This window comes from Diabrotica undecimpunctata, chromosome 1, assembly GCF_040954645.1.
Source record: "Diabrotica undecimpunctata isolate CICGRU chromosome 1, icDiaUnde3, whole genome shotgun sequence".
In the NCBI taxonomy this organism is placed as follows: Eukaryota; Metazoa; Arthropoda; class Insecta; order Coleoptera; family Chrysomelidae; genus Diabrotica; species Diabrotica undecimpunctata.
Window position 1 is genome coordinate 191,864,685 of NC_092803.1, and position 11,051 is coordinate 191,875,735.

Genomic DNA, 11,051 nt, shown 5'->3' on the forward strand with positions numbered 1-11,051 from the left:
AAACCAACAACCGCTGCAGAGAGTTCAGAGATTCAAATACCTTGGATGTTGGATTACACAAAATCTAGATCCATCCTTTGAAATTCGATGTAGAATTGAACAGGCAAGAAACTCATTTCAAAAATTCAAGCCTCTATTATCCAATAACTCATTAAATTTGGAAATCCGTGAAAAGTTTACAAGATGTTACGTGTGGTCTGTACTTTTGTATGGATGTGAAACTTGGACTTTAAACGCCGATATCATGAATAAAATCGAGGCGTTTGAGATGTGGTTGTATCGAAGGATAATAAAAATTCCATGGACTAGCAGAACCAGAAACGAAGAAGTTCTTCGAAGAATGGGACATCAACGAACTCTATTAAATATTATTAAGAGGCGTAAACTAGAATATCTTGGACATATAATCAGAGGACCAAGATATGAGTTCCTTCGGCTAATTCTCAACGGTAAAATCGAAGGAAAGAAATGGATAGGACGGAAGAAACTCTCTTAGTTGAGGAATTTGCGGCAGTGGACAGGTTTGACAGCGGACCAATTGCTACACGTAGCGCAAGACCGAGATCAGTATAAAAATATTATAAGCATGGTAGTCGCCGACGTTCCGTAGGGATATGGCACTCTAAGAAGAAGACCATATACTTGAGCTATAATACTGAGAAGTAGGAATTGTTGTGTTGTAGGTTTCCGACAATGAATCTGTCAAAATATGCCCGAGCTAAACGAATGGAGTATACCTATCTACTCCGGTGCGTTGCTTTTTCGTTACAGCTTGATGAGTCGACGAATATCATGGATACTGCACAGTTACTTATTTTCATTCGGATGGTCTTTGATGATTTCTCAACAAGAGAAGAGTTGCTAACAATGATATGTTTAAAAGGTAGAACAGTTTTACCTTTTTATGCATAAAAATGTATCGTGTTTTTGTTCCAACAACTCTTATCTCTTCACACTGTGTTTTTAACCAATTTTGTTTGGTCTTTCGTATTTCGGTTCTTATTTGTCTCTGAATATTTTTGTTATTTTTTGATTTTCTTCTTTTCTCCATCAGTTGCAGTATATTGTCATTCATCCAACTTCTTTTCTTCTCTTTATTTTCTATTAGATGTTCTTCTCTGATCTTGTTAAAGGTTTCACATATATTCTGGAGTGATTCTTCTGGATCATATGTTTGCTCCATGTTGCTTAGCTTTTCTGAAAGAATCCTTTTTTTTTCTGAATTCTTTTAGTGTAAAAGGAGTTCCTAGGTGGTTTGTCTCCGAATCCAATCTTCTTCTAGTGTTTGGGTCCTTATATCGGTTCGTAGTTCTTCCATTCATAAGGAGTTGAGCAGCGCCTTGGTTTGCTGTAAACTTGCAAGGTGGTTTATGTTCTTTTGGATCACTGCTAAGTTTTTTTACAAAGTTCCATGCTATTTTGCTACTATGTGTCATGTCCATGTTTGCCAGTTTGCCTAAAAGAGTCAGTGGAATAGAGGGCTTCCTATGTTCTCATTTTGACTCTCTGGACATCCCAGGAACATATTGTTGTCTACATCCACTGGGGATAGCTTTTCTAGACACATTTTTGAGTACCTCTACAAATTTTTCGTAGTTCTCTACTTTTGGTTCAAGATGTAGCAGCTCAGAATCTAGCATATCTGCATACTTTTGCCAGTTTGCCTTTTTGAAGTTAAATCTCCTTCTGAATGGAATAGCTTGTGGTCTGACAATTGGAAAAATATTTATACCAATTGGTCTATGCCGAGTTTTTGGTATGGGGCCATATACTACTTTGGTACATCGGTCTTCGAGGTTATTACTTGAAAAACAGATATCCGGGTTATATCCTCCTTTCCAAACTTTGCTCTGAAAAGATGGTGGATCATGGATTAACGTGAGACCACTTGTTTTGGCCCATGCTTCAACTACGTCTCCATTTGCGTACGAATCGGAGTAGCCCCAGAGTAAATTGTGACTGTTAAAGTTTCCCACTACAAGCTGATTGGAAGTTAGTTGGGGGGTGAAAATATAAAAGGCTGGTTTGGGGCCTTGTATACCGAGGTTATTGTGCATTTTCCGATCTCAGTGGTTATTATCTCTATACTGTGTACTTTGTTACTAACACAGATGAGACTATGATTTGAGTTCTCACAAATACCGCGCTCCCATGTTTATTGTGTGGTATCTCCGAAATTAGTTTCATACTGGAGACTTTCGGTCTCGCTGCAGTTAGGTCTCTGTGGGTTTCCTTAGAATCGATATTTATAACTATTCCCAAGAAAAAGAATGCCAGACAGTGTAGCGACTATCGACTTATCAGTTTAATGAGTCACACGCTCAAAATTTTTATAAAAATATTGCATTGTCGCGTATATAAACTTTGTGAGGGGATAACTGGTGATGAGCAGTTTGGTTTCCGAAACGGTATGGGTACTCGAGAAGCTCTTTTTTGCATGCGAATACTCTTACAAAAGAGCATTGAGTTTAGGAAAAATATTTACGTATGTTTTATAGATTTCGAAAAAGCCTTTGATAGAGTATCACATACATTATTATTTCAATGCTTAGACTCAGTTGGTCTGGACACGTATGACATTAGATTGCTTAAAAATCTTTACTACAATCAGACCGCTTGTGTTAAGGTGGACCAAGAGGTTTCAGCTAAAGTTTCTATTAAGCGTGGTGTCAGATAGGGATGTGTTATGTCACCGATGTTGTTTAATGCCTACACTGAACCAGTTTTTGAAATAGCGTTAAATAATCGCCGCGAAGGTGTTAAGATCGGTGGTGAAATTATTAACAACATCAGATACGCTGATGACACCGTAATAATGGCAGACAGTCTAGAAGTTCTTCAAACCCTGTTGAATGCTGTAAACAACGAATGCACTGAAAAGGGCTTAACAATCAACGCAAAAAAAAACAAAATGGATGGTGGTCGGAAAAATTAATATCGAAGACTCAGTACTAAGATTAGATAACAAAATCCTGGAAAGGGTGGAACACTTTAAATATCTGGGTAGCTGGATTGACTGCAGGATTGAAAGTGACGAGGAAATTTCGACCAGAATAGAACTTGCACGGAAAAACTTTATAACTGGCGTTCTGTATTATGCAGTAGAAGTCTGTCGTTGACCACACGTCTAAAAGTATTGAAGTGCTATGTCTGGTTCACTTTGTTCTATGGATGTGAAACCTGGACAACAAAAATAAAAAATCTTAACAAATTAGAAGCGTTTGAGTTATGGTGTTACCGTCGCATGCTCAGAATCCCGTGGACAGCACACATATCTAACGAACGTGTACTAGAGACCGTGCACAAAGAGCGAGAATTGATCAACATCATCAAAATGAGAAAGGTCCAATACTTCGGTCATATAATGAGAGAACCTAAATATCGCTTACTCCGGTTAATCATTCAGGGCAAAATCGAAGGAAAACGTTGGGTCGGAAGAAAGCAACTGTCCTGGCTGCGTAACATTAGACAATGGACAGGTCGAACGGTCGAGGAACTGTTTTATCTAGCTGCCGACCGAGAATCATTTCATCAGCTTGTCAATATGACGATAGCCAACGCTTGAATACAAACACGGCACACAAAGAAGAAGGGTTTCCTGCATACACAATACCTCACATTTCGTTTTCTTGCAGAATTCTGATAAGATATTTGCTCTAAGAAAAACCGTTGAGCTTGATGTTTGCCATCTGATTTGGTTTGGTCCGGTGTTGGAAGGATTAGCCATCTACTAGTAAACGTTTCCAGGGGACACCGTCAATAGTTTTTACTTTGTAGTTGATATGGCACTATTGATCTCGTGGAGGCTCCGTCCTTGTCCTCCCTGTGTCTTGACTGAAAAGTAAGCTCTGAATTACAATGTTACCTAGGGACCGCTTTATTCTTAGTCCGCCACTGGTTAAGCTTCTTAAGTGTTTCGCTCTAGTTATATTTTTTCTTTTTATCTTGTCATGGGTTTTATTAAAAAAAAACTATATCATAGAAAAATATATTACAATAACTAGTACAAACTGATCTGTTCAATTGAATACCTTAAATTGTCAACGACAGTACACCTATTAACAGTTTTATTCTTCTTAAAATTACTCAACAAAGGCTCCACAGCTTTTAAGTCATTTAAAGACTCTAAATAATTTTTCACTAGTTCGTCTATTTTAATCAAGGTGTCCAAAAATACCTTGTCATTCGACAAAACTATTTTCTGATAATTGGCATCGATCAACACACAACTCCATTCTAAAAACTTTGCGTGGGTTTCTACAAAGTTTAAACCTTTTAACGTTTTGTTTATAGACCAAGCACTTTGAATATGTTCTAACAACCCTAGAACTTTATCCGTGGAAAGGTCTGATCGCAAATAAGGCAGAATGAGAACTTCACTAAAAGATCTAGCAATTACTGTATTAATAAGCTTCGAATTCTTAATTTCTAATGCGTAATTTAAAATTTGTACAAGATACTTCTCATGAATATCAGAAAAGTGGCGCAGTAGTAGATACAGTAGATCCAAATCTTTCTGTTTTATGATTTCGGGTAGCAGTTCTTCAAAAATGATATTCTCTGATAATCCTTGATGCATGTACTGTTCAAGTTTAGTTTTTAAATTTGCAGGTAAATTGCTTGTTAGTTGTTTTCCGTCCCATGAAGTTACATTCAGTTCATGTACTATTTTAATATCTGCATCGAGGTTATTCTGAAGTTCTTTATGACTTCCCACTAGTGCTGCTAGTTGTTCTGTCTCAAGATGGAAAGGTACAACCGCCAAATTTTGCCCCACAGGCAGCAATATACTGTTTTCTCGTATCCATATTTTAGTATTTGTAGTAAACAATTTAAAAGGCTGTTTAGATTGGGTAACTTTAAACTGTAGATTATATATAGCTAGCATAGCTCCTTCGTCATTTGTATTTGCACCATATAAGCCTATATAATTTTCATCTAGAGATACCATTGCCACAAAATGTTTGGAAGATACCGAATCCACTATTGTGTACAGCTCGCCCAAGTTGTTTTCAGAAGAATTTTCATTTTCTAGTGATTTTGCAAAAATACTGCCATCAGACCCTAAAAAATAATGTTATATTTTTATGTATATACGAGTACCGAGCATTGTGAGAAAATACATAATGTTACACATTTAGAAAACCAAAAAAACATTTTTGTTTTTATGTCATCACAATACTTTGCTAGACAAAAGTCCCCCCCCCCCTCGTATCTTTTGAACACTTGTACTTATAATAATGAAATTTGGAGGGAGGAAATAAATGGACTTCTTAACTAGTCACACAGGTGACGTAATAGTGATAGATGATGTTACACAGCCAATGTGACAGATAATTTTAAATGGGACCTTGTGGTTTATAGCTTGTTTGAAAGGTTTTGAACATGCCTACTCAATAATACTACTTATACTAATACTTTTCTTTGGATTTAAGCTGATTTTAACGAATAAATTAAATAAATACTACAATATTATAGCTTTGCATTTAATTAATAAAGATTCTAACGTCCGCCTCTGGATATTTGTCAAAAAAGTTGACGTTTTTCAATTCTCTAGTTGTTTTTATTTTGCTAAGTTTTTGCAAGTGTTTATGTCTTGAATATTTAGTTAGATTATTGTTTAACAAGATTTTTAAATATGTACTGTAGCCGACAAAGTAGCAGCTGTCTTATTAATTGGCGATTAGAAACAATTTCCACGCAGGGAAACATCTTTTTAATGAGAGGTACCCCGATCGCTCGAGGAGTTATTTGGGGAAGGTTCTTCGGAAATTTCAAGAAACAAGTAGTGTTCAAGATGCCAAACGATCTGGTCGACCAACCAATTGGTGATGATAAGTCTATCTGTGGAATCAGTTAAAGTAAATTACATCGAGTGTTGGCTAAAAACAAATTTAATCAATACAAATTAAAAATTGTGCACTAACTGTCAGATAATGAACCTGATCGAAGACTAGAATTCTGTGAAAATATGTCCAATCAAATTAACCAACAACCAGATTACATAAAAACAATTTGTTTTAGTGACGAAAGTGCTTTTTCCCTCAATAGAAATGTTAACACATTGGAGTGACACAAATCCTCACATCTTTCGTGAAAACCATTCTCAATTTCCAGAAAAAGTAAATGTTTGGGCAGGTATTTTGGAAAACCATATAGTTGGACCTGTTTTTCTCAATGCGAACTTAACCGGTGAAGTGTACCTGGAGATGTTACAAAACGCAACTGAGCAGTTAATTCTTGAAATTCTGGAAGATAATCCAGATCAATTCGGTAACTTGAAAATAATGTTTCACCAAGATGGTGCTCCTGCACGCTATTATGTTACAGTAAGATGTTATCTAGATAAGGAATATTATGGTAGATGGATTGGACAACTAGGTTCGATAGAATGGCCCGCTCGGTCACCTTACCTCACATCATTAGATTTTTTCTGTGGGGATACCTGAAACCTAAGGTTACCGCTGCAGCACCGACAGTATTGACATTTTGAAACAACAAATTGTTGAAGAATGTAGGGCAATTTGACCTGACACATTTGAACAAGTACAACAAGAGTTAAGCAATAGGATACATTACTGTCAGCAAGCAGATAGAATACATTTTGAACACTAAGAACTGGTTCTTAAATCTTTATTAATTAAATGCGAAACTACAATTTTATTATTTATTTAATTTATTTGTCAAAAGTAGCTTTTAAACCTAAACAAAATTAGTATGATTGAATAGGTATTTTCAATACCTTTCAAACGAGATATGACTTGCCATAAGATTTTATTTAAAATTATCAGTCACAGTAGTCAGCCTGTAATGTCATCTATCATTAATACTGTCATATAACCATTCAAAAGATAAGGGAGACTTTTGGCTAGCGCTGTATAACTAACTACTTTATGAATGTAAACAAAGCTGGGTCTATGCAAAAAGAACTAAAAACTAAAAAATCCGAATGATAAACAAAGGATAATGGAAAATGACATAAACTTAGGGAAATCATAGACGAAAAGATTTTATAAAAATTATTTACAAGGGGCTTACAAAACCTTTCCAAACATTCTAATTCCTGTGTATTTGTCCCATCATAAGTTACTTTGGTTTTCTTACCTCACAAAATCACGAACAATAAATAATACCAATAGAATGAATGGTCATAACCAAATGTCCTTATTTACTTTTCAAACAATTAAAAAAAACCAATATTTCCAACTTCTTATGGGACAAATACACACGAATTACAAACATTTAAAGGTTTTTTAAGCCTCGCCCATTGTGACATCACAGCTTAGGCAGTCCATTAGGTGCACAAAAATAACAATTTGACATGAAAAATGATTTCGGAACAAAAATAAAATATAGAGAATATAGAGATGAAGAAAAAGAAATTGATTATTGAAAAGGAAACAGAACAGGATCAAAACAGATTGAAAAGGAAATATAGGGCATCATAAAAAAATTCTCAGAAATGAAAAAAGTACAATGTCTGGAAGTGATGGCAGTGAAGAGACACCAAAGAAGCGGGAAATGGATTATCTGAAATAGTATCTGTTTAATCCCGAGAGGAGGAAATAATAGAAAACTGAGAATTCTTGAGATCCTTCATTCTAGAGCAATTAAAGGAAAAAGTTATAAATATTAAGCATACAAATGAGAATGTGCTTATTAAGAATATAAGGGGAAGAAAGAGAAACAAAAGCATTCTAAATATACATACTTATTTAAACAGAAGAGAAAGATGATATGGGAAGACACATTTAACTAATTATTAACAGAAGAGTTTGGTAAAGTACCAAAACATGACACAGATAGTTCAGGGAGACTCTAATCAGGTCACTGATTAGATAACTGATAAAATAAAAACAAAATGCAGAAGAAAACGAAAAAACTAAAAGAAGTAGTTCTGGCTTGGAAATGAGAAAAAACCTTATAGCCAACAAAAGTGAAAATTGGAGAGGATTATAATATATCCAAGGTAACAATATAGTGTTTTTAAGAATTGGCAGAGCAGATGGTATACCTGACCAAGACAAAACTGTGATTAAACAAGACCAATGTTATAACTATGCTTGTTTATGTATACTATATACTAAATACTTACACAAGGTAAAGAGGTAGGGAATATTTCCCATTGCATGAAGCATATATCCCCTCACAGCTAAACCATCTCTGCTTAACTCTATTTTGGAGTATTTTTGAGACCCCTCCATGTAAATTGTCCAATAAAAACTGTTTCCACTTATTAAACCAATATAAATGTAATTATTCACTTCTTTGTATAGCACATGATCAATTTGTGTCACATCTGTACTGGGCAGTATTAAAGATTTTCGATTTTCTATTGCATCGTCCAGGTCATGAAGGTAACCATTTTGAAACAGTATCAAATAATTGTTTCCTATATTTAATATAGTGTGAATTGGCTTGATGAACTGAAATAAAAATAAGTAGGTTTGGTGATACATAAAGGTTCACTATCATCCACACTCAAAAATAAAATACTAAACATTGTAATGAACATACTAATAAAATTATTAGAACTAGAATGAAAAAAACGATTTTTGTGTTGTGTAAATCTAAATCCACTGGATGTAAAAAAAAATTTAGATAAAAAATGCCACAGAAATATAAAAAAAAATAATTTTAGAAGGTTTTAGCAGTTAAAAAAGGGGACAAATCAGCCAGATGTTAGTTTTTCCGTGCTCAAACTCAATTGTAATTTTCAATTAAACTAATAGTACAAGATCCCACTGCAGGATCACTATGTTCATAACTTAGTGAATCAAACTCACATCACTTACACCAACTGTGTAAAAAATAAAAATAATTACATACCTTATACTTCTTTGACTTATCCAAACTATCGTCTAAATTCCAAAATTTTATATGGGTTTGATTGAAAACTGCAACATATTGGTTTCTTTGTTTGTCATACAAAACTGGAGAACTAAACTTTTCTTTTGTACGCCAACATGTAATTTGTCTTTGGTTTGATACCTAAAAATTGATATTAATATACATTTTAGTTTGGTTGGCACCCCATTTAACCCTGAAATTGTCCAACACAATCATCCTATGTTATATTAAAATCATTCATATGTTATATACGAGTATGTAAAAAATTATTTAATTTTTTAAGTGGGAATTCTCGAAGATATATTATTAATAAGTATGGAACAATCAGTTTGGCATTGGTTACTAATCAATCTGCATATACAACTTAGTCCTTTCTTTCAGAAGCCGTTTGTTGTTATAACCTGTATTGTACTGCAGTTAATTGGCTTATTGTATATCTTTGATTGCTGTAACCTGCTACCACAGGTTTTTAGTGTTAAGAACTACTTACATAGTTAGGGCTTATGGCATAACATGCCCTATTAAGCACTGTGGTGGCTCAGTGAATTTAGAAATTAAAAAATTTATGTCTGTGCTGCTGTTGAATTAAGGCAGTCTGGCTTCAGTTCATCCCAACAGTTTCTTCTAGTTTCCATAGCTTCATGATTTAATATTATTTCTACTCTTGCCTAATCAGTAAGCATATTTAACCTGAAGAACAGTATTTAAAAATGTTTATTTCATTTTTTTCTGGTGTATATTTATAAGATCTGTAGAATTGACCTTTCATTCAACAAGGGAATAATGTCCCAAATAAATTAAAGTCTGTAATTGTATATGTAATTTAATCAAAAGCAGTTTTAAGTCTAAAATTGCCAGAATTAAATCCTTCTTTTATTTATCTTTTTTTTAGCCAAAACACCTCCGAAATGTAAATAACTAAGTAGCATTCCCATATTCTTCCTCTAAAAACTTTCCGGAAAAAACAGATAAAATTAGTTTCAATATCATTTTATGCTTATTAGTTTTTGTATTGATTCCGCTACCTTTTTCCCAGATACTCTTTTGTGATCATTCTATTTTTTGTAATTTTCTGAGTAATATAATCTTGTTTTGTCACTTTTTAAGTTATTAATTTATTAATTAAAATTTCTATTGTAAATCTATAAATCTTCATGCACTTTTGTTTATCTTTCTGTAACATATAATTTGCCTTCATTTCCGTTTCAAGTGTAGACCTTTACATCTGTGTGTTGCTTTTTCTCTTCACATCATTTATTTTTCAATTGTATCAAATTTGCCGTTTTTGATTTGTATATATCAAAATTGCAAATATTTGCAGTGCCCCTTTATGATATATTTATTTATTAATATGATACCGTAGGATTTGAATATAATATAGAAGGAATACATTTTTAACTTACTTTATATCTGCTAGCAATATTTTTTCCTAATGTTACAATTACAACGCCTTCTTCAAAATCGTTTGATACATCTAAAATACCTTTGTTATCAATTAAAGGGCATAAACTATAAAATGATCCTAATTTTGCCATCTTTCGATTCTTCTAATGATATTAATGTTTTATTTTAAAAATGTAAAGACCATGTTGTGTTGATTGGGTAATATATATTCTTTATCTATGGTTGATATTAATTTTTAGGTTAAATCACAGTATTTACCACAAAGAGTAGTGTAAGTGTAATACAATAAGTGGGGAGAGTGAATTGCATGGGGCCAGCCGTTCATAATGCGGACAGCGCTACTAGTCACGTTAGGTGAAGGTACGACATCACAAACCATGAGTATGGTCTGTGTACGACATAGCAAGAGGCGTATGACATATGACATTGAAGTAGGTGCTGTTGCCATGGTTTCACTTGGTTTGCATATGGTGATATTTACTCATATAATGATAATACTATACAATGTTTTCCAAAAAACAAAGACTGTAGGAAATTATACTAAAATCAAAAAAGCTTATATTTACTTATTTCGAAAGAATTTTGAATATCCACCGAAAAAAAAAATGTGTTAGTGGCAACATTGTAATCCACGTCTTTGCAATGCAAATGGCGTTATAAAAACATTGCATCCCAAATTTCTACATTATATTTTAAAATCATAAACTCCATTATGATTGCATTCCTAAAAGGTTCCTTATTTTATAAAAAAAGTCATACATTCTTTATTTTAATATTTCATTATTATAGATTTTCAT

At 33.6% G+C, this 11,051-nt stretch overlaps 1 protein-coding gene across 1 annotated transcript; it reads right to left on the bottom strand.

Moving 5' to 3' along the window:
- Positions 1-3,974: 3,974 nt before the first annotated feature.
- Positions 3,975-10,511, bottom strand: LOC140432796 (nucleolar protein 11). Its single transcript, XM_072520910.1, has 5 exons — positions 10,476-10,511; positions 10,254-10,443; positions 8,830-8,991; positions 8,096-8,426; positions 3,975-5,064 (listed from the first exon to the last, which is right to left on the bottom strand). The coding sequence occupies exons 2-5, from the start codon at positions 10,383-10,385 to the stop codon at positions 4,001-4,003; spliced, it is 1,689 nt and encodes a 562-aa protein (XP_072377011.1). The 5' UTR covers positions 10,386-10,443; positions 10,476-10,511; the 3' UTR covers positions 3,975-4,000.
- Positions 10,512-11,051: the final 540 nt, after the last annotated feature.